The 22,902-nt window shown below is 47.3% G+C and overlaps 3 protein-coding genes across 5 annotated transcripts; 1 reads left to right on the top strand and 2 right to left on the bottom strand.

Moving 5' to 3' along the window:
• Positions 1-941: 941 nt before the first annotated feature.
• On the top strand, positions 942-3,286 carry ARMC7 (armadillo repeat containing 7). The gene is made up of 3 exons (XM_040081961.2): positions 942-1,179; positions 1,256-1,399; positions 2,290-3,286. Exons 1-3 carry the CDS (start codon positions 1,026-1,028, stop codon positions 2,625-2,627), a joined length of 636 nt encoding a protein of 211 aa, XP_039937895.1. The 5' UTR covers positions 942-1,025; the 3' UTR covers positions 2,628-3,286.
• Positions 3,287-3,498: 212 nt separating this feature from the next.
• Positions 3,499-10,111, bottom strand: NT5C (5', 3'-nucleotidase, cytosolic). 2 transcript variants are annotated; one of them, XM_040081963.1, is made up of 5 exons: positions 9,914-10,111; positions 5,091-5,191; positions 4,946-5,006; positions 4,064-4,178; positions 3,499-3,982 (listed from the first exon to the last, which is right to left on the bottom strand). In XM_040081963.1, exons 1-5 carry the CDS (start codon positions 10,094-10,096, stop codon positions 3,840-3,842), a joined length of 603 nt encoding a protein of 200 aa, XP_039937897.1. In that variant the 5' UTR covers positions 10,097-10,111; the 3' UTR covers positions 3,499-3,839. The 2 variants fall into 2 exon arrangements, with proteins under 2 accessions (XP_039937897.1, XP_039937896.1); XM_040081962.2 differs by lacking the exon at positions 9,914-10,111 and adding an exon at positions 5,295-7,222.
• A 924-nt stretch (positions 10,112-11,035) lies between these two features.
• Positions 11,036-21,649, bottom strand: JPT1 (Jupiter microtubule associated homolog 1). 2 transcript variants are annotated; one of them, XM_040081702.2, is made up of 5 exons: positions 21,450-21,649; positions 18,713-18,855; positions 18,004-18,101; positions 16,114-16,141; positions 11,036-11,993 (listed from the first exon to the last, which is right to left on the bottom strand). In XM_040081702.2, exons 1-5 carry the CDS (start codon positions 21,503-21,505, stop codon positions 11,845-11,847), a joined length of 474 nt encoding a protein of 157 aa, XP_039937636.1. In that variant the 5' UTR covers positions 21,506-21,649; the 3' UTR covers positions 11,036-11,844. The 2 variants fall into 2 exon arrangements, with proteins under 2 accessions (XP_039937636.1, XP_039937635.1); XM_040081701.2 differs by having other exon boundaries at positions 11,036-12,008; positions 21,450-21,627.
• Between the last annotated feature and the right edge of the window lie 1,253 nt (positions 21,650-22,902).

Genomic DNA, 22,902 nt, shown 5'->3' with positions numbered 1-22,902 from the left:
TTGCTCATCCTTCTATTTAAAATAGTCATAGGCAGGTATTTTAGTGCCCCCAGCTGGGTGGGTTATCAGCCCACCACTCTTGTCACTGATGCCATGTGGATCAGTCCATGACTAATTTGCTGGATATGAAAATCAATTGTATTTGAGATAACACAAAAGACAACATGTTCTCACGGCCTGTTCCTTGCCTTATCCACAGAAGAACATCCATGCATGTAATTGCTTCAATAAAAGCAGTACAAATTTCTGCAGAGTCCACTCCCCCAGTTCATGATCTTTCTTAACCTTTACCTTGTATATTTGCATGACATGAACCATAATTGAACCCCCTTGCAGTACATTAAATTGTGGAGGTTTCACTGAGCTGTGCCTGTTCAAGACAAGGGAATTGCTCTGCTCTGTGCCCAAACCTTTCCACAACCAAGGTGGAATCACCTGCTGCTCTTTTAATACACTCCTCGGCTTTGTTTCATTTTTTTCCCAGGTAATTTACCTCACTGTGCATGTATTGTGCTGTTTTTACCTTTCCTCCTTCAGCTTCACCAACGATGCTATTATTTAAACTGGAACTGATCCAGGAGCAGCACTACCAGAAGGCTAGCAGCACTACTACAAGGGTAGCAGCACTGGGATGGAGCAGAAAAACATATACAGAGATGAAAATTCTTTAAATAAGTAACCAGTGGGGAAAGGTCAGCTGCTTTGCAGAATAAAGTGTTTAAACAGCAGAACTTTGCCATATAATGAGACAGTCAAATACCTTGACACGGACTAATTTTATCTATTTTATATATATATATACAAAATAAATTTTAATATAATTATAAAAAGATTATATTAAATTATATAAAATTATATATAATCTGTTCAGAGAGAGGGACACGAACAGCAGCTAACACCTCTCCCCCTGAGAGGAGCGAACCCGCCCTCCGCCCACAAAATGGCGGCCGCTCCCGCCCCGCCTGAGGGGAGACGGTACCGCCTTGTCCCGCCCACAAGATGGCGGCGGGTGGGTTCTTCCTGCGATGCTGAGGGGGCCGGTTCCTCTCCTTTCCTTGGTACACCGGTCCCTGAGCCGACTCTGCCCGAGCGAACGGATGCGGTGTCCCGCGATGGAACTGGGCCGGCTGGAGTACCTACAGGCGCTCGTCACCGAGTTCCAGGTGACGGACAGCACAGGTAACAAACGCCGCTGCTCGCTCGCCCCTCTCCGTGTCGAGCGTTTCCTCACACACCCGACCCTTTTTCCTTGCAGAGGCCAAGGAGCAGGTGCTGGCGAACCTGGCGAATTTCGCCTACGATCCCAGCAACTACGAGTATCTCCGGCAGCTGCAGGTGCTGGATCTGTTCCTCGATATGCTCACCGAGGACAACGAGACCCTCGTGGAGTTTGCCATGGGTAAGGGCTGCCCCGAGCACCCCCGGCTGTCACCTGCGCACGGGGCACCGCGCCCCGCGCTCGGTTTGTCCTTAATCCGCCCCAAATGCACGCAGGGCTTCAAAAACAAACCCACAGTGTGCTGATAAAGCCTCGTGTAGTGCAGAATGGGAGAGAAGTCAGAGGCAGGCATGACCCTCCATGTCCTTACAGAGCTTAATGAAGACACTATCTGGAAAGGACTGTGGTTTGGTTGGTTGTTTGTTTGTTTTTTTTCCCTGAACACTACCTGATTAACTTTTTACTGAATTCTCTCCCTGTAGAGAAGCAGTCATTAATACATAGATTTTTCCAGGTACATTGTACAGATCCATGTAACCATTCTGCTACTGGCAACCTGTCTTCTAGAATACTTACTTGACATTTTTTAATAAATTTTTTGAGGAACTGCCTTACTGTGATTTTTCATGATCTGAACATAAGCTAAGGGGCCAGATGCTGTGAGTAGTTGTATGTGATGATACTAAGTGTATTTGATTTTTAAGGTCTGTGGCTGCATCTCAAAGTTTCAAGTTCCAAACATTCCATGCTTCTTGGCTACTAACTCTGTTACCTCCATTCTCTGGCTTTCTATAGCATCTGCGATAAAGTGCTGGCTTGTGTCTTCCACTAGGGATGAGTGAGCATTCCTGGAATCATTCTGTGGAAGTAGTTATGTAGAGCAGTAACAGTGCCCTCTAATGATACACAGGAAGAGGAGCATACTTGTGGAAAATCGTTGGAAAGAAAAAGAATCATGACCTAGGGAACTGTTAAGAATTTTCCATCCATACAGAAGATCTGAGTGTTAGAAACAGGATGAGCAGTGAATTTGCTTCACCTCAGACACTTATTTTCTCTTGCTGTTCCAGGTGGTCTTTGCAATCTGTGCTTGGATAAAACAAACAAAGAGTACATCCTGGAGGCCAACGGGGTGGAGCCCATCATCAACTGCCTGTCCAGCTCCAACGAGGAGACCGTGGTGTCGGCAGTGACCACGCTGATGTTCCTGACGACGCCGCGGTCACATGCGCAGACCACGGCACTGCCCGTGGTGGAGTGCATGCTCCGCTTCTCACTCTCATCCAACACACGCCTCAGTAACCTGGCATCCATCTTCCTGCAGGATTACTGCAGCCCTCCACAGGTGGAGGAGGCCAGGAACCTCAGCAAGCACACAGCAGTGGGGATTCCTCTGCCCAAGGACTGAGCAGGGCTGTGGAGAGGGGAATTTCCCACTGTTCTGGCTTTCTGCTCAGCAGGTCAAAAGCAGCATTAAAGAGGGGAGTTGGTCCCACCAGTGCTGGTGTTAACAAACAGGATGGAACAGCACTAACATGGCAGCTGGGCCAAGCACACAGCTAAGCCTGCAAGCAAATATTTAAAATAAAGCAGGTCATGGCTGCACATTGGAAAGTACTTTGCCAAGTGTAGCTCAGCATCCAGCTTGCACAAATAAGCCTTCCCAGCAATGAGGGGTGTTCTGCTCAGGTTATTGGGCAAAATTATATCCACTCCAGTTCCTGGCTAGTTGTGCTGCACCTCTCCTTCAGTGTCCGTGACAAGTGATGCTAAGTGTCAGCTCAAGTCACTGAAATGTCACAGAAATTTATTCCTCCTGCAGAGAAGGGAGTTTCCCTGCCCTGGCAGTTCACAATCTCTCCATCCCTGTGGCACTCGTTATGGTATCCTCTAATCAGGGCACAGGCAGGAAGCTGGAGGATCACTGCATGGGGCAGGCTGTAGCTACCCCATAAATTAAGTGGTAAGTTTGTCTTTCATTACCACTGGTGAGGAAAAAAAAAAAAAAAAAGGTTAATGAGAACAGCTGTCTTGTAAAACCTTCTGTTAATAAAACATTAACTTAAATGCTGTGTAATCAGTTCTGTGTGAGCTCATGAATATTTTTACGTGCAACTGACAGCCTTTGCCCACTCTTACTCAAGCACACAGGCTAAGAAATTGAAGCCAGCCTAGTCTCTTATCAGCTGTGAGGCAAGACAAAACCCAATAGCCAGAGTAGCTAAATATGTAAAATTTGAAAGGTTTGACTGTTGTGGCCAGTGCTGATAGATGCCCACACTGGATCTGCTCCCATTTGAGAGCCACCTTCCTCTTTTTCTCTCCCCTCTGCCCCCAGACAGCACAAACCAAAAAGGAGTGAGATCAAAGACACAAAAATCCAACCACAGCTGCTTGTAGTTGATAGTTTCTCTTCTCCAACAGCAAACATCCAAAACACTACAGCAATTAACTGAGTGCAGAGCAGGCAATCTTCCAGAAACACAGAGCACTGTGTCTGACAGGAGCAGCTCATTTCTTACTATGGTTGATCCCTGCAGTGACAGTGCCTCCTGGGCATGGCAGGGGATGGGCTGGTTGTTTCCTGGCAGTGGGAAGAGCACAAGGTTCTCTTCCGGCACTACTGCCTGCGCTTGCTTTCCAGGATGGCCTTCCAGTCATCGGCCCAGGAGCGCAGGCGCCGGCGTGGGGCCGGCAGCTGAATGTGCCTGTTGTGGCAGCAGGTGAACAGGATGTGCTCCCAGCTCGGGTTTGGCTCCGTGCCTGTGGGAAGGGGGGGAAAGCTGGAATCAGCTGGGGGGCAGCTCCCCAGCCAGCAGCCAGCCATGCAAATGCTGTTCAAACCTTGGATGGTGTCCTTGTCATCAAACAGCAGGTCAGCAGCCACCATGGTCTTGTCTCGGGTCAGAATGATCCGCTCCACAAACTTGGGTCCCAAGTGTTTCTCTACCCACTTATACTGCAGAGACAAGGAATAGCAGAAAATCCCACTGTGCTCTCAGTTTGCAGATCACTGACATCAGACCAGCCCTAATAGAAAAATGTCTTCCCCCTGTAAACCTTCATCTGTTTCTAGGAATCCCCACACAGAGACTGGCTGTGGCCCAGGATGCTGATTAAACTGGTTTGTGTGACAGCCTTCACTCAGCACTGTCCTGGCTGTGCCCCACTGTTGAGTTTATGAGAAGCACTGGCTGCTTGCCCAGAGCACATGGGTTGTACCCATCTAAGTAATTCCAGTGACCAAAGTCCCCCTTCCATTCTCATGCCACGGGCAAAAAGGATTTATTCCAACACTACAGCCTCCTCAACACAGCGCTGACCTCTTTTGGGACATTTCAGGTTCCAGATTTAGACTGAAGTAGGTTTTGTTGGTTGGTGGTTCTCCAGAGCGGAATCCCCTGGGAATACCCCAGTCCTGTGGGCCACACTATAACAGTTCTTTTGCTGTCACCTGCTGACACAGCTGGTCCCAGCCCAGCTCCGAGAGCCCAGGGCTCACATGCTCCACAGTAATTCTGGCACCATGTGGCACTTGGAGATTCCCTGTCCTGAGTTACTGCTTGGTGTGTGAGAAGCTATTCTTTAGATAGGGATTGAGGGAAGCCTGGCAGCTAGCTGGAGCAGCTACTGTCTTTAGAAAGGAGTAGCCCTAACTTGGGTAGTATGAAACAGCAAGACCTTGCAAAAGCAACATTAAAGACAATAAAACCAATTCTTTCCCACCTTTTCCACGACACAGTGCTCGTAATTCCGGAGAGGGCTCGTGCAAATGAAGACTTCAGTGCTGTAAAGAAACAGCCTTTGTTAGCAGTCAGGGCAAAGTGTGTTAGGTGCTGGAAAAGGGCTGCAGGGTGCCAAATGTCCTTACTCCTGCATTTGGAGCATCTCCTGCACAGCTTCCAGGGCTCCTGGAACTGGATCCAAGTCCAGGAAGAAGCCAGGTGACTCATAGACACTGGCTACCTTGGCCTGCAGGAGACAGAGAACGATGAGCAGTGGCTGTGCTCTGTCACAGCACTCTCCAGTCACCCCCTGGTGCTTCCCCCCAGGAGTGAATTATAAAATTTCTCACCTTTGGGTTCTGGGAAAGATCCAGCTTGGGCACACAAGGAGAAATCACTTTCTGGTGGCTCATGAGGAGGCAGAGCTGACCCTGGCCTGGCTTTGCTCCCATAACCAGCTCACTGGAGTCTCTGGGGGGGAGCTGAGGGAGGCAGAATTCCCACCCCACCCCTTCCCAGCAGGTGTCTTTCAGCTGACTCTGGTGAAAACCAAAGGAACGAGCTGGAGGCTTCTGCTCCTCTGTCACATTTGGCTGAGATTAGCTGAGGGCTCAGGAATTCACCGGAGATGGTTGGCAGACACAGAGCAAACTGGGGACAGAGGTGACTGTGCCAATGGCCAGGCCAGCACAGCCACACCTGGGGGAATCCCTTCAGCAAGAGGGAAGGATGAGGATGAGAGTGCTGGGAAAGCTCCATGTCTTTGCTGCTTTTTGATTTTCAATCACCCACTTAAAATATTGTTGAAGGAGCAGGCGGCCTTGACTTCAGCCTGGATAGAGGTTCCCCTGAGGTAATGGGCTGGTGCAAAGTCTGCTCCAAAGAGTCTGAAACTGCAACAGGAAGTTCAGAGGTGATCCCTGTGCTTCCCCAAGAACTTTTGGTTCTGTGAGGTGACCTGTGCACCCCATGAACCCCATCTGGGCAGGGTTTGAGGGTGCCTCACCTGGCTGACTCAGCACAGGGCTGAGCTCTGCAATCAAGGTCTTTATCCCTTTTGTGTCTGCACCTGCTCTTGGTGTAAACTCACCTTCCATACAGACAGGTGGTATGTCACATGAACCAGAGAGGAAATTCATGATAAACAAGTGGTGAAAGAGGTTAGCTCTAAAGGTAGAACAATTTTTAAGTGAGTGTAAATAGGAAAGATTACTGGAGGAACAATGTTATCCCAGGCTAATGTAGCCAAAAATGGGACAAAAAGGTATTTCATGTGATACAGTACAGTGGCATCTTTAATCTCTGAAAGGAAGAACAGTATTTCCAAGGCCATTTCCAGGTAGGACTGTCTTTCCAGTCCTTTTTCTTCTTAATTTACTGATAAGACATTTTCACACCTTTTATTATTAGGAAACTTACTGGTTTGAATCCAGCTCTGGTTAGTTAATTTTAAGAACTGCTGCCTGGTGACTGTTCAGTGGCCTGTATGAAGTGAGTGTTTCACAGCAGGTCACAGCTGATGGGTTTTCCCCTTCCTCATCTGACATCCCATCACGGTAAAGGATCCACAGCAGCACTGAGGGCTGAGGCTCCTTCCAGGCCTAAGTTTCACCTTCAGACAGAGAGGTTAAGCTTCCAATATATCTTTACCTTGAGACACACGAATCTGAACTTCCTTGGGGTAACACAGTGAACTTCAGAGCTGTCAAAGCAGCATTTTTCCACAATCATTAAAGCCATACATTCCCATGCCACTGAACAGTCTGGAAAACTTAATTCTTGTTTAGTATTCTTAAAAGGCAGGCTGCAGCCTTTGCTTAGAAGAGTCCAGCTCTTTAGAATCCAGATGAAGGTTTCCTTGCTCTGTATCACCAGTGGAACATGAACAAAAACCCATTTCAATTAAGCAGCAGTGAGGAAGAGACAGCATGAAACCAGACTCCCAGATCCTGAAGCTCACTCAGTTATCACCACCTACAAATACTCATAAATCAACAGCAGAAAGTTGGAAGCACTGCCTGATTTCACATGCTGATCAGGAGAGGTTAAGGAGCCTGTCTAGGTTCAGACGTGGCAATCAAATCTGCCCGGATCTCTGTTTCCATGCAAAGCCTCCCTGATCCCAGGAACAATTCCCTGGAGCTCTTCCCAAGGAGATTGAATTACAGACTTGGAACTCTTGTCTGAAAGCTCTTTCATCCTACAGCAAGACACCAGAAATTGGCAAGTTTCCACCACGTCACAAAAAGTCTGACTTTGTTGGGGAAAGAAATTTGATATGATGACTCTTGGAAGCAAAAACCATTTCCTCTCATAAAAAAAGTGACTACAAAAAGAAGGTAAAACCATTTTCTTTCCTCATTTTCATGCCACCAATGCTGAGCATTTCCATTAGTAAGATAACAATTTGAATAGAAAACTAGAGGGACTGTAACTGTCCCTATGCTTTCCCATTTGCAGGACTTAAAAATAATTCTAGAAATTTTTATCACTGGTGGGAATGTTGAATCCTTTTCTTGAAACTGCCTGGGGCCAGGAAGCATTGGGATAAATCCCCACCAAGAAAATGGCCACACACACAGGAGGGCAGGTAGGCAAGTGCAGTGAAAAAATCTTCAACAAAATAAAATGGATTAGAAGTACTTCTAAATAAAAAGGATTTACAGCGTGAAATTAATGATCAACTTGCAATCAAAACAGAAACAAAAATGAAGTAATGGCTCAAGTTTCAAGGGGCAGCTGCTCAGCAGCAACTAAGCATAAACACCACTCAGAAAGAGGTGATGCATAAATCATCACCACAGTACTTCCCAGGCCCTGTCACAAGAATATCCCCCACCCTGGAAGTTTATGGACAGACACAGCCGACACCTGCCACAAACAGCCTGGTGTCCAGCTGATCCCCTCCTTGCAGTATGACAAACTGCAGGCTCAGTTTCCCCCAATGGACACGTGGCCCCACAAACTGTCCTGCGTGGGCTGCGGGCTCCTGCCAAAGCTTTCCCTGCAGCTGGAGCCAAAGAGAGACTTTCCACAGGGATTCTCCTATCCCACGGACACTCTATAGAGCCATAGCAGAACAAACATAGGCTCTGTTTTTAAATTGATGTATGTGGCATTTACATAAAACCCAAAGGAACCTCAAATCTTTAAAACTGTAACTTTATTGTTCTGCCAAACATAGCTAAACCAGCCCAAAGCTCCAGAGATTGCTGAAGGAGACAGACACACAGCACAGCTCCATAAAGCTAATTTCCTAAGGAAGTCAGGCTAGAACAGCAAGATAAGAGCTTTCTACCACTGCTGGTGTGCGTGGGATCCAAACCAGTTATCTGGTTATTTCATTGCCACACCTAAGGTCTGGGGAGGAACAGGATGAGCACGAACCAAATTAGGGAATGAGAATTCCAGAAATAGAACAAAGGCAATTTTCTGATAGATCACATTGCAGACCTTCCAAAAAAAGAAAAAATAAAAAGTCATGACCCCTTGAATTACCTGCAACTTTTTGTTTGTTTTTGTGTCCATGGGATTAATCTAAGGAAAACTCATTCAAACAAAAAAAAAAAAGTCATGTTTGTTTTTGCACTGTAATAGCCAAATTTTTGTCTAATGACTATATTTTACAGGTTTCTGCTTCCAGGAACTTTTGACCATCAATAGTCATCGATCAGAACTCTGGCAGTTTGGAGCCTGTGGAAATGCTGACTGGATCAGCACTCCTGTCCCTCACTCTGATGCAAGAGCCTTTACCTCACTATGGGACAGGAGTGAAATTACTGTGAATTGCAATTGCTTAGCAGCAAAAAAACCCCAGACCCAGTACAGGATCTTAAAATGAGCAATGAACTTCTCAGAGAAAGTGTTCAGCACAGCCTGGATCAGCATCTGTTCCATTTCCTTACAGAGTTCCTTTCTGACTGTCCTGCAGTGACCAGAAGAAAGCATGAAGTCTGGATTCACAGTATTTCTAATTTTGTGTTTCATGCAGCCTTAATTTGTGTACTGATAATCAGTGACTTCTCCCAGAAGGATAACCAGCCTGGAACACAGAGGGACGCGTGTGTGGGAATTCTGCCATCAAACCATTCCGTCTTCTTCACCTACTCATGTTCTTGCTCTTGCTTTGCAGCAGAATAACAACTTACTCAAAGCTCCCTGAACACTCTGCACGTGCTCACAGAGCTCCACAGCAGGACCAGAACTATATATGTTCTTTCTGGGTTTGTACAGAATGAAGTCCTGTATCCATATTCTCTCTGCATGCCCTGACAAGCCAAGTGCACGGCAGGTAAGAGATCAGGAACAGCAGGAGAAAGCTGGTGGAACACCTTCCATCCATGCAAACTTCTGCCATTTTTAATGTTTGCTAATGGCTAAATGAGTAACTGAGAGGTTTGCAAAGCAAAATTACAAATACTGTGAATCCAGACTTCACCTTCCTTCTGGTCACCACAGGACTCTGTAAAAAAATGGAGCAGATGCTGATCCAGGCTGTGCTGAACACTTTCCTTAAGAAGTTTATTGCCCATTTTAATATCATGTACTGAGCCTGGTAGTTTTTCACTGCAAAGAAATGACAATTTCATTTCCCTCCTGTCCTACAGAGAAGTACAGGCTCCTGCCACTGACTGATAGACAGAATATGAATCCAGTCAGCATTTCCACAGGCTCCAGAGCTGATCGATGACTATTGATGGTCAAAAGTTCCTGGAACTAGGAACCTGTAAATACAGTGAGCAGGCATAAATTTGGTCACTGTCTTACATAAACAAACATGACTTATTGTTTAAGTGAATAGTCCTTAAACGAATCCCATCTAGGTACACATGGAAAAAAAACCCTGCAGGTAATTGAGGGGGCTTTTAAAAAACACTGGTCCCACGCTGAGCTTTGCACAGCCCGGCGGACAGAGAAAGGTTTCCCAGCGGGGTGGGGGGGGGTGTGCTGGCCCCGCAGCCGCACTCACCGCCAGGTCCTCCCGCAGGCTGCGGTACTGCTCCCGCACCGAGAAACCCCTGCGCTCCTCCAGCTCCACGCGCGGCTCCGCCGGGAAGCGGGCGCGGAACTCCCGCAGCACCGCGCCCTCGAAGTCGGCCAGGACCCCGTCCATGTCCACCAGCACCCGCAGCGGCGCGGCCGCGCTGCCCATCGCGATCCCGATCCCGATGCCAGGTCCCGGCTCGCCGCTCCCGGCACACGCGAGAGCGGCCGTGCACATGTGTGAACCGCGTGAATATGCACGAAGGGGCGGCGCGGCTGGAGGGCAGCTCCGCCCGGGAACGGGGCTGGGCGCCGGCAGGAAGAAAAGCAAAAGCCCACAAAATCCGCCCCCAGCTACTCCTCGGGACCCCGCAGCGGCCGGGATGCGGCTGCCAGGTCCCCGCCCCGAGGAGAAAGAAGCACGGTGGAGCCTCGGCAGCCATCAAGGAGCATTAACAAGTTCCCCCGGGCATGGGGCTTGCGAAGGAAATATTCATTTATGGGTTAGTCCCCGTGGCTCTCTATGCAGTCGGTGCAGGGCATGGTGCACATCAGCTACAGGGAACCCTCCCGGATGGTGGAAAGGAGGAGCACGTCAGGGCAAATCCAGTTCGGTAGGTTCAGCACCCCAGGGCAGGGCTTCTCCAGCAGTGATCTGGAAAGCCAGGGTGCTTTCAGGCACCTGTTCTTCCAGAAGGGTGGAAAAGGCACCAGCACACACCGCAGCTCCATACAGATCCTCTGCTGTAGCTTACTGGGCAGCAGAGAACTTCATGGCTTGGTCTCAATTCCACCCCCTCCCTTTTTAGGGTCCTCCTTTTTCTTCTTTTTAATGAGGACAATAAACTTTTCTCCATTTTCTTGAGTAAAAACCCTAGTATTTTGGATAAAATAGATTATATGTATCGAGCCATATTCCACAGTTCTCTGATCTAGAAGACAAAATGAAGAGATAAACGAGAGTCTGTCTTCAGGGGAAGATGGCAAATGGTGACCTCAAGCCAGGTGTAAGAACTCTGTTAGAGCACGGCAGATTGGCTGAGACAAGGACAACTGAGAACAAAGCGAAACCAAACCCGTGAAATAAAACCCACACAGGAAGCACTGCTTCAAAATTTCTATATTATTTACTTTTAAGCAACAATCCAGCTTTGTGAAATTACAACACACACTTTAAAGGATGAGATTTTCACCTCATGGTCAAGCACCAGCATGATCATGCACATCATTGAGTCAAGTTGTAAAAAAAAATGCCCTGTAATTCTTATTTATATGATCCACTCCACCTTTACTGAATAAAGTCTGAATCAGCCCCTTCCCAGCACTAGGCCAGGTGGCTCTGGTCATCAGCCCTCTATTTGGCACAGACCCTGTGTCAGTAGTCCCGTATCAAGATTGTTTTTAAAGGCAGCATGGTGTACATTAACCACTTAATGATTTATATGGCACAGCAGGGCTCAAGGCATTTACCACATGCAGTCAATGAAGCCTTTTAGATCCCTAAATCCCGCATGGGGAGGAAGGGACTGCTCTTGCTGATTGTTTGCTGGCCTGGTTAACCAGGATTCTAGACCCTTGTAAAGCTAAGGGGTTCTAAAAAAAAACATCTCAGTACAAAAACCCTCTAAGCACACTTAGAACCAAGCTACTCTCCTTTAAATTACATTACAATACTTCATAAAGCTTTCCCTCGAGTCTATCACTAGAAAACACTCATGTCACTTCCAGTAGATCTGGGGGAAACACAGGACAGAAGTGGAAAAAAACCCTTGATATTTCAAAAAAAGATGGAGTACATAAAGTGCTTCTTTTTAATGAAAGAAATTTGAGATGTACAGTCAGGCTCAAGTTGTGCAGATCACAAGCATGGGGGAAAGAAAACAGACACAAGTTCAAAACAGTCAGGAAGGGGAAGGTTTAACCGAGCACTAGGCTGGACTTGCCACCGGGTGGATTTCTCCTGGAGGGTGCAGGTGCTGGTGCTACTGGGCTAGGAACAGGTGCAGCAGGCAGGGACTTTTCTTCACTCTGACCTGGGGCAGCTTCTACATCAGCCTCAGTGTTTTCTAGAAGAAAAGAAGCTTTTAAAGTGTTTGATGCGGATGATGAGAGCCAGATGTTTGGCTGGCTCAGACGGAAGCTCAGCTCCTCTCAGTTTTGTCCAGGGGTACAGACACCCTCCAATGCTATCACCCACTGGCAGGGCAGACAGCCCTCAGAAGTTTCTCAGATCAAATCTAAGGCCTTCAGCAAGAGCCACATTCCCCCAGCTGCTATTAGGGGACACCAGCAATTCATTCTTTTGATGGAAAGCAGCTTAATATAATAACATATTCTTCTACATATAATCAGTCAGCGTCATGACTCTGGCATTGTCACTCAGGTCTGAGCAGGTGCTGGGAGTCATGGAAGAGCCATCAATAGCTCAAACTGCATCCCAAATTTCCTAACTGGAGGAAAAAGGATCTGACACACTTCTGAGGCTTCACACAGGACACACCAGGGAACAGCCATGCATGGGGAGGCTCTGATTGTACACTCCCTGGAGAGCACGTGATAGTTTCTTTTAAATCCTTCTGAGCAACCACAAGTGAAGACAGAGCACAGAAGGAATTCTTCACAGGAAGCACTTTACATACTGGAGCAAACAACTAATGTTTCTGCATTGCTGACAATTGAGTACAGTAAGTACATCAGCATCTCACTTTTTTACAGATTATCATGACCAGTTCTGAGCCAAAGGCCAAAATCAGCACCAAGTAGGCTCCTGATATTGGGGATGAGGATGAACCTCACCTGTTTCCAACAGACCCCTTTGTTTCCTCTCATGATCACTAATTCTGGGTTGGGAGAATTCAGAGAACTGCTGCACACTGAGCTTAAGCTTCATGATTTAGCAGATCTTGATCAAATTCCCTCCCCCAGCCTTCTCTTCAAACTGAACAGGCACAACTATCCCAATCTCAACTCACAGAGCAGCCACTGCACCCCTTCATCTTCCCCTTCACCGTCCCTGTCACCTCCACTACAAGCCCCTGCTCTTCATGTGTCAAGGACTCTTTACAACTCAAGATATGGGGGTACCACCATTGTTTACAGAAAAAAGGATGTAAATTTCCATCCTCTCCCTGATGACATTCAGTATTTTGGTGGTGCCTCCAAACACCTCAAACAATGTCAAGGGGAAGCACTCAAGGCAAATCCTGGGAGCACCACAGCACAGAGCTGAACACAAGGCTGCCATGGTTTAGTTTTGGGGGCTTTCCCCCCCTAGATTCATTACTTTCCACTTGCTTACACAAGGATTATCCTGCCTTTATACCTGCCTGCCTCATTTAGCTGAGTCCTGGCAGTGAGATTTTCCCACCATCAGCACAATTTGACTACTTGAAAGAGGTACTATCACCAACAAAATTGGAAACTTCACTGTTCATTACCTTTTTCAGGTCACGGATGAAGACACTGAATAAAAACACCTCCAGCATCACCTCCCATAGCTCATTTTTCCTGAAGGTAATTACCAAGTCCCACCCTTTGCCTCCTATTCGTTTCCTACCCCCAGCAGCAGCTTTTCTCACATTCTGTGTCAACTCAGTTTATTTTTGTCAATGTAAAATGTTATCAGAAACACCAAAACCTCACTTGTGTCCACTGAAACCCCCCTCTATCCACGCTTACCATAATCTCAAAGAACTCCGGCACCTGAGCACAGTCCCCATGCAATCAGGAATATTCTCCACTACAGATTCTCTGCTGTGCTCACTAACCCAGCACAGCTGAAACAAGCAGTTAACACCACATTTTAAGCCTAAAGCTCCTGTAGCTGCTGTGTCCCAGTGTCTGCTGACTCAGCAAGTGCTGAATGTCCCTGCCTGGGGACAGTCCCAGCACTGTGCAGGATCCAGGCTCCACCTTCCTGTGGGTCATGTACAGTCAGGCACTGCTAACACTCAATCAGGCACTGTCTAATTCTCCTTAGCTGCTCACATTCATTCAGCTCACACTGCCCCTAAATCACAAAAGAAACCAGAATTACCAAGACAGGAAGCTTTGGGGGAAGTTTCTGTAGCTCCTTGTGTAGCTGCCACGTTAGCACTTCCCACATAATCAAGGTAAGTTTGCCAACCTGGTAAGTGGTAAAACCAACAGGATAAGATAAAATATTAAAGCTCTTCCCTATTTAAAAAGGGTCTAAACCCTGAAACAGCTCCCTGCTGAGTGCACTGCAAGCCACTGGGAACTCTGATGCCCAGAAAGGAAATACAGCTCCCAAAGAAGAAACGAGAGCCCTGCTGCAAAAGAAATGTGTTTGTTTTGTTGTTTTTTTTTTACCCTAGACAGGCTTGATTAATAAACATACACATCCAACCTGACACATACTTGGGGTTTTATAATCAGTTACATACAGAAAATAATTTCTACATTCAAAGGAATAAACATTTTTAATTATAGAAATCTATTAAGAATCTGGTTGCACTGTGAACTTGTCAGCAGACAGCTTTTGCTTGGAGGCGTGTTCACTGTTCCCTCCCAAACCCAGAGACAGCCCTACAATGCCAGTACAAAGTCACAGGTGTACCAGTGGGATGTTCAGCAGCCCAGGTCTGCCATGCCACAGCAGGAAAATCCAGGAGAGTGACAGTCAGATCAGCAAGACTGGGCTCCACTGAGCTACAACACCCAAAGCAATCAACGGTAGGAATTCCTTTAACACTCCATCAGGATGTTCAGGTATCTGCCACAGACACCATTTCCAGGACTCGTTAATTTCTACTCCTTCCTAAGTACCATCAGTAAAAAGTTTAACATTCAAACCTTCGACTGCCATTTTTATTTCATCTTGGCCACCTTTAAAAATTTCATTTTCAGTCATGGCCACAACAGGAAACAATCCCAGTTACCTTCCATAAGACTTGATTTTTAACTACTCTCAGCATAGATTCACCTTACCTTTAATACAAACTTCCTTCACTGTCACTTGCCAGAAACAAACCAAAAGACAAATACAACACCTGTGAAAATGTGAACTTCTAAAAAAAGTCAAGAATACCACTTTGCACTCCGAATTTCAGCCAGCTGTCCTGATCCCAGGCAACCCTGCTTCTGCTTCCTGGCATCTCAGCCCTTCTCACCTCCCTGCTGTTTGTGGGATCTCCTCTGCCCTGTGGGGAGCTGGTTTAAACAAGCACCAGGAAAAGCAGCAGAGCCCTCAGAGCAGTTTTCTTGTATTAGCAAACCACATCCTCCTACTCAATGCATAAACTCTAGATGCCTACAAGTGCTAATTAAGATCAGACAGACATGGGAAAGAAATCCTAGAGCCTGTACAGTTGGACTAGAAGCAGCCTGCTAGAAAGGCAACACTTATTTTTGGCACAGATACACTCAGAGGTAGTGGAAATGTTCTGGAAAAGCTCTCCCCCCTCCCAGCGAAGTCTTTTCAGGACGTGGAGGTGCTAATGGCCTCAGGGATGTCCCACCACTCTTAGGTGTTGAAAGTAGCACTTGGAAAGCAGCAGTCAACACACACATTCCTGTCATCAGGAAGTCAGATATTCCTCAAGCAAATCTTGCAAAGGAGACATTTCCAGCCTCAGAGCTAGAAAAAGCACTTGAAGGGGAAATGCCTGTTTACAGGAGATTTGCAGTATGCAGATCAACTTCCTTAGTAAAAATCAGCATTTAAAAAGCAACAGGAAGTCAAGAGCTGGTTAATGCAGACACTTGCAGAAGCAGTAACTGGGTTTGATTCTTTCTGTGAATGTGGAGTTTACTGTATGGGAAGACAATGGGCAAGAAAGAAACTGCTAAAATAAAATCCTTTATGTTGACTGTCCTATTTAATTATAAGCAACTTTAACAGCAGCGTGGCCTTTCAATCACTGAACCCTTTGCAAGAGTCTCCACCTGACCTTCTAGTACTTAGACAAATCTTGACACCAACAGCTGCTGGCAAAATAAACCAACAGGATGTTCTCCTTTTTTACCCTGATGAGCAACAGCACCATTTCCCTCCATGCCCAAACTCCACTGAAGCAACTGGTCACTGTTGATCTGATGGGTTCCAGGGACAACCCCAGGCCGCCTCTCTCCTAATAAATGACCATTTATAGATCCTACATGCTCTTCTGCTGCAAAGCCATCTGCAACAGGCTTTTACTAGAGGAGTCCAAGGAAGTTACTCACCAAAAATCTCAGCACCAACATCTCCTCCCTAGAAAAGAGAGAGGAACATGTTACACCTCATGTTTCACAAAGCATTTTCCTATCCCATGGAGTGGATCCTCCTCCACGGTGTGACATGGTGATTGGGCAGACTGCTCTATGTGGCACCACATTCTGAGTGCAGGAACAGGCTCTGAGGGACAGAACCCAGAGTGGCACAGTGGGTTCTGCACTCATAATTCTGCAGATTGAAATCATGGGTTTGAATGCACCATTTCTTACAGACTGACTAATAACCTAACCAGTTCTTTATTTGCCTAACATACTTCTAGAAGTTCAAATAGATATTGGAGTAATCCTGATGACATGTGGCACGTTTGTTATTCCTACAGAGAAGGACAGAGGTGGGTAAGAATGCTTTATTGTACAGAGCAACCCACATCAAGCAGCACTGACAGGATCCAGAATATTCCCACTGCCCAGCAGGCAGGGCAAAAAAATTACACTGACAGCAACAAGCAGGAGTTGAGTGTCCTCTGCTTTCTACTGAGCAACTCTTTGCAACACCAAACATTTATCTGTTGGCAAGGCCAAGAGCATTTGTTCTGTCCAGAGTATTTAACTTCATTTGTGAAGCATAGATCAGCTTTTTTTTTTTCCTGATGAAGTTTCCTTCACTACATAAACAGTTCTTTATATGCTGAATCTGTTTGCAGGCTGCAGCTTGACACAAAGAAAGGGAGTCTCCCAGCAGCAGCCTAGGCTCCTCAATGGCATCAGGTTTATCAACTTTCATAGATTTAACATTGCTAATTACACAGTGAAACTGCAGAAATTGGGATTTAAAAAAAAGCACAGAAACTGACACAAATGTATCACCTTAAGTCTCAGGCTGTTTGCAGCTGAATTACTGAAAAAAATGAAAGTGTTCTGCATGGGAAGAATCTGTTTGCAAAGCTGAGAGCCACAGTATTTTAAACAATCTCACAGAATGAATTAGACTAAACAGTTAAATTTATAGCTGAAAATATACCACAGAAGACAAACTTTCTTATATTTCCTAAATTGAAACAAGACATTTTTTGTAGCAAAGCACAGTTTTGTGACTTAAAGCTACAATTAATAACAAAAATAGGTTGCGGTGCTTGATGCCAATTGCCAAAATAAAACCTAAGATAAAAGGTGTCTGCCACAACGTTTGAGATATTTATTTACCTACCCAGCTCTTTTCAGAAAAGCAAAGGATGGAGAGTTTTAAACAAGATATCTTTTTTCCACTTTGTTCATGCAAATACAAGGCTATCTTACATTCCTAGGGATCTAAGTTCAGACAAATTACTGTTTGTTTACTGAATTTACTGCATTTCAAAAGAACCTGTTTTTCCCATTAAATGTAATTACACATCTGGCAAATTTTACTTAACACCATTAGCACTACAAATCATGGTCCATATTGCTACTAGGTAAAGAATTTATCTAAAAAATAACACACCCGATGGTATTATTAAAACAAAACAAGCATTGATACTACTGAGCTAAGAATTTGCTGGGATGTGAAACCAAGTTCTTTGTCAGACTCACAGACTTTGCTTCAGTAACTATTGTTTCTGAGATGTTTAAACCCACAATCACACACAGAGCTGAAATTAGATTTCACATCACTTCATTACTGTCTCAGCAATGAGATGGGTTAAGAGCTCTACAAAGTGGCCCTTGTGAAAAATCCAGCCTTTCCTTCCTCAGCATACTGGAAGAGTATCAGATGGAAAGGGCAACCTTCAAGAAAAAAACAAAATTGAGAGAAAGGATTCAAATCCTACAATGCTTCCAACTGTGTGAACATCCATGATAAATCAATCCCACACAGAGGTGAATTGTCCATTATCAGGCTCTTTGTAGTCAAGTACTGACCTTGGGATCTACAAAGTCTCCACAGTTTGCCTCAGTTGAGTTTGTTCTTTGTGGTCCAGAGGATTCACAGCTGTCTCTGGTTTCACCTGGCTTAGCCCCTATAAGGAGAGATTGATTCTAATCAGGTAGCAAAATAAACTTAATGTGAAAGCAGATCATAAATAATCACAGGTTTGGGTACTTTGGGAGAGGTTTTTCTTTGAAATTAGAGCTTTACCATTCTAAAAAGCCCTGGTCCTTTAGATAACAACTCACAAATTATTGTCTGCAGCATCCCATGCAGTGAGGGTGTAATTTAAACAGATGGGAGTTTGGGGTCCCAAGGCCACCCATACTGGCAGTGCTCTGCAGAAAAGGAAGCTTAAACCCAGCTGTGAGAACACAAAGCTAAAATTCCTCTAAATAATCAGGACCAATCAGTGCTACTCCAAACAGTAAGACACAAGTCCACTTGTGTGACTTAACTCAGAGAAATTGCATCCAAAATACAATTTTCTGCTTGCAACATGCCCAACACTTGCATAAACCCTTCTGGAAGAAATTAATGAGAAATAAACAACTCTCGGCAAGCAGACATAATTTATAACCCCAAAGGACCAAGTAGGAAGGGAACTCTGGTTTCCACACCAGCCACCAGCAGCATCAGGCTGAGCCACAAAATGAATCAATGCCCGTCAGCAGATATGGAAACAAAGCAGTACAGCCTTACCTGATGCTTTAGCCCAGGAAGGTGGGTTCTCCTCAGGAGTTCCAAAGATGCTGGATGCCATTTTGTTCCTCCTCACAGGTTGCTCTTTGGGCTCGTCAAAGCCCAGGGAGAAGTTGGAGCCGCCACCGGGAGGACGCAGCACTCTGTGGAGAGAGGCATCCTGACACCCCGTGCCAGCAGCCAGCAGCACTCCCAGCACATCATTTCAACTATCCAGGTAAGCTCCTGCCAGAATTCCATCCTGGCACTGTATCTCCACTGCTCTTCAATGGCACTTACAAAAATAAAATACTCTCACGCTCTTCTTGTGCCCTTGTTCCATCCAGTATCACCAAGGGCCGCTCCCACCACTCTGAGCCAAATAAAAAATAAAAATAACTACGTGGGCATGTCAAATTCCAGCCTTTTTAAGAGTACCCTGGGAAGGTTAATATTAATGTTCAAACTAGCTGCAGAGCAAAGATTGAAGTTTGAACCAAAAGACTGGTTGCACCACTGACGGCTGGGGGCTGCAGCCTTTAGTTAGATTTGTTTCCTCAGGAAAACACCTTCAAGTCTGCAGCATGCTGCTGGTCTAGAAGTAAAAGGTGAAATTAAACAGCTCAGCGTTGACTATTATTAGGAGAGACACGTGCACAAAGCTCCAGATATGTAACCTAAATCTAACAATCTGCTCTCAGACATGAAAGAAGCCTGCTCAGTACTTGAAGAGCTTGATTGCAGTCTGCTTTCCAGCCTGCAGAATTCAACCTAAATGCAGAGCTGCAGCAAAATAAATCTTGAAACATAAACTCTGCCTGATCTTATTTTCATAAGCAGGAGATCTTGGGTTAGTGGAGAAGCCAGACAAAAGCCAGGAGAACAAAACTGTGTGTGAGAACTTTCAAAACTCCCAGAGTGAGGACACCAACAGAACATCAGGCTTCTTCACCGCCAGTGCTCCAAAATGAACATCAGGACAAACTAAGGATGGTGCACACTTCCTCTTCTTAACAAATAATTTAAAGAATCAAAGTTAGAACAGGAAACAGTACCCAGCTTGTTAATGCTCCAAACCTGGGAATTCAACACAAAGAGTGTGTCCAATTGTACAATTCACATCTTGGGAGAATTTGTGCCTGTTACATTCCAGCTGCAACACAAAAACGCTTTTCCAGCCTACAGAGTCCAAACACCCCAAGGGCAAGGGAAATTCCTAAAGGTGTGTGACATGGATATTCACTGTTACACAACCAGAAAAATACTTTTCCTAACAAAATTCTTTTTCTAAGAATTACTAATGCTCAGCTGCTAATGGGGAGGATCCCAGCAGACTAGAAAGTATGTTTTATTATGGCTTGTTTTGTCTCCTTTCTGAATCAAGATGTAGTGTAATGGTCTTGAATCGCTCCTTTATCTTTTTTTTCCCTCTGAGGTAATGTATAGAAGGTTTATTTTCGTAGTTATAGGTGTTGCAGTTACTAATCTGAAGAACAGGTGCAAAGCAGAGCTTGTTCCCAAATCTTAGATCTCCTTTTTACCAGACCAGTGAAACCAGTACTCTCTTAAGGGCACAACAGTTTCCACTGACAGACTTAATGACATTAACAGAAGAGGCAACTGAAGGGGGAAAAATATCCATCACTCAAACTGTTAAAAAGGAATAATCCCTTTTACCAGCCCCAGGTAAAGGCTGACAGGTTTTATTAGAAGCCTCACATAGCCTCGAAATGCTGTAACCTGCTTTATGAAAGCCACGTTTAATACTTCAAGCAACGAAATGCTGTTAAAATTCCACCTGATAGTCAATGACGTCCACCGAAAAACCACCCACAGCTCCAACAAGAGCTCTGGTAAAAGATTTGGAAACAAGCTTTGTAAAGATTTTTTTTTTTTTTTTTTTTTTGCTTTAAAAAGCACGCAGAAAAGCCAAAAGGGAACAGGAAGCATCCGCTTTGTCAGGCCAAAATCTTTCAGAAAAAAGCCACGATAGCGAGGAAAACGACACGATCCTCTCCAGATGTGACTCCCGAGACCGCGGGTGCCCGACCCAGCGTTCTGCATCTCCTACACACCAACCTGCCAAGTTTTCTTTGTTTCCAGACAGGCCCCGCTTCACCCCCCCCCCCGCCCCTTCTAGCCCCGAGTCGCCCCCGGGAGCGGGGCTGCGGCCCAGGGAAGGGGCGAGCCCGGCGCCGAGCACCGGCAGCTCGCGGACCGAACGGGCCCCCCGGGCAGAGCGGCGCGGGGCGGGCAGGGGGAGCCGGGCAGCGCAGACAATGGAGCCCGCCCGGCCCCGCCCGACCCCACCCAGCCCGCGGCGGCTCCGCGGGGCCGAGGGGCGCGGGGGCCGCGGCGATGAGGGAAAGGCAGGCGGGCGGAGGGGCGCGGTGCCCCCCGCCCCCGCGCCGTGGCTGCGCAGCGAGGCGGGGAGTCGCCTCCCTTCTTTGTTCGGCGGCGGGGCCGCACCGAGCGGCCCGGGCGGGTCTCGGCAGCTCCCGCACCTCCCTCCCCCGGGCACGGCGCGGCCCCGGGATGCCCCCGCAGTCGGTCCGGGTTGGTGCGGCCGCCCTCGTCTCCGGCCAACCCGCCCGGGAGAGGCCGGGAGGAACCGCACACCCACGGCCCCGGCCCGGACGGAGCCCCCGCCCCAGCACCGCGCCCTAGCAGCGCTCTGGAGCCGCTCCGGCCATGCCTTCCCCGGGACCCCAAGACCCACCGCCCTCCGGGTCCCAGCGGCCCTCGAGCCCCCGCACACCTGGAGCTGTTCCTGCCATTGGGGTCCATGCCCGAGAACGTAGCCGTAGTGGTCATGGCGGAGGGGCCGGCAAGGGAAGGGCTCTGTACAGTGACGGTCCCGGGGGCCAAGCAGCTCGTGCCGACCGACCCTCCCGCTACCGGTGACAACTGCGGCCGCCGCCCGCACCGCCGCACCAGTTATATACACCGCAAGCCCTGCCCACATTCGGCCTCCTCATTGGCCGGTTCAAAGGCAGTCGCGGTCTCCTATTGGACAGTGCCCTGCCACTCTGCCGTTTGCCCCGCCTCTCTACTCCGAGGCGCCTTGCCTCACCGCTTAGAGCCCATTGGTGAAGCACTACGTCTGCTCTGCGGTGATTGGCCGCAGGCGGTAGCGCCCCTTGTTGATGATTGGCGGGAAGGCTGTCGCTCACCGCCGGCGAGCTGTGATTGGCTCAGCCGCACCTGAGGCCAGACAAAAGTCCCCGCCATGCTACCGCTCTGCAGGGACCGGGCCGTGAGCGAGGTTGTACCGCCCCATCGCCGGGTCCGCGACCCCCGCATGGCTCCTGTCCCCACAGACACCGCCCAGGACACACCGCCAAAGCGGCCATCGCGCCACCAAACCCACCCCTGGCACCCACGTGCCTGCGCAAGGCCTGGTTCCCTCACTCATTGCCGTGCCCGGCCTGTGCAAGACCCGCAGGGACCTCAGAGGTGTCATGGAGCGGCTCGAAGGTACAGGGATGAACCGCACCGAGGCCACCGCGGTGCGGGAGGTGTTGGCACAAGGCTGTTGTGGCTTTGGAGGCCGGATCCGACGAGGGCTGAGACACAGCCAAGGGCCTACAGGGCCACAGGCCTGGTGGGGAACACGAACCCCTCAAAAACCATGGCAGAATAAAATAATTTGCAATATCAGTGTATTATTTTGGATTATTGCATGAAAATTGAGTTCCAGCATGGCTAGTGTAGCTGGAGTACAAGCCCCAGCAATGCTGCTCACCTGGGTGTCAAAAGCACGAGGCTGCACATTTTGGGTTGTGCATCTCCCTCCAGAGCCAGCACGGAACTCAGAGGACAGAGTTTAAACCATCACTTGTTGGCTGCTGACCCATCTGTCACATCCATCTTTGATTTGTGGGTTCCCTGCAACTTCCACAGACACAGATGCTTCCCTGATCACAATTTTTACTCCAAAACCTATGCATCAGCAATATTTCAATTAGCACTTGCATAAAGGAGGGAGAAAGGACAAAGAAAACCCATCTTTTCCAGCCACCCCTCCCAATTTGCACTAATAAAAGCCTTTAATACTCCCAAAACACTTTCTCTAGAAAAGGAGGGTTTTTTGGTATGGAGAACACAAGGATTGATTGTGTTACATCCTTCTATGCACAACATGAGTTGTCCAGTATCTGAATTAAACAACGGACTTAATATTAACGCAGATCATGAAAGAGAAGAACTGT

The sequence above is a fragment of the Hirundo rustica genome, chromosome 18 (genome assembly GCF_015227805.2).
Source record: "Hirundo rustica isolate bHirRus1 chromosome 18, bHirRus1.pri.v3, whole genome shotgun sequence".
NCBI lineage: Eukaryota > Metazoa > Chordata > Aves > Passeriformes > Hirundinidae > Hirundo > Hirundo rustica.
Note: the sequence above shows the minus strand (reverse complement) of the source record. Positions and strands in the feature narration are given on the sequence as shown.

Excerpts from the sequence above, each read along its gene's own strand:
- NT5C (XM_040081963.1), bottom strand. The coding sequence starts at position 10,096 with ATGGGCAGCGCGGCCGCGCCGCTGCGGGTGCTGGTGGACATGGACGGG. Across the intron at positions 5,007-5,090 it reads GAGATGCTCCAAATGCAGGA|CACTGAAGTCTTCATTTGCA; the intron begins GTAAGGACATTT and ends GTTTCTTTACAG. Across the intron at positions 3,983-4,063 it reads TGACAAGGACACCATCCAAG|GCACGGAGCCAAACCCGAGC; the intron begins GTTTGAACAGCA and ends CCCTTCCCACAG.
- ARMC7 (XM_040081961.2), top strand. The coding sequence starts at position 1,026 with ATGCTGAGGGGGCCGGTTCCTCTCCTTTCCTTGGTACACCGGTCCCTG. Across the intron at positions 1,180-1,255 it reads CCAGGTGACGGACAGCACAG|AGGCCAAGGAGCAGGTGCTG; the intron begins GTAACAAACGCC and ends TTTTCCTTGCAG. Across the intron at positions 1,400-2,289 it reads CCTCGTGGAGTTTGCCATGG|GTGGTCTTTGCAATCTGTGC; the intron begins GTAAGGGCTGCC and ends TTGCTGTTCCAG.
- JPT1 (XM_040081701.2), bottom strand. The coding sequence starts at position 21,505 with ATGACCACTACGGCTACGTTCTCGGGCATGGACCCCAATGGCAGGAAC. Across the intron at positions 18,102-18,712 it reads TTCCTGGGCTAAAGCATCAG|GGGCTAAGCCAGGTGAAACC; the intron begins GTAAGGCTGTAC and ends CTCTCCTTATAG. Across the intron at positions 16,142-18,003 it reads GAGACTTTGTAGATCCCAAG|GGAGGAGATGTTGGTGCTGA; the intron begins GTCAGTACTTGA and ends TCTCTTTTCTAG.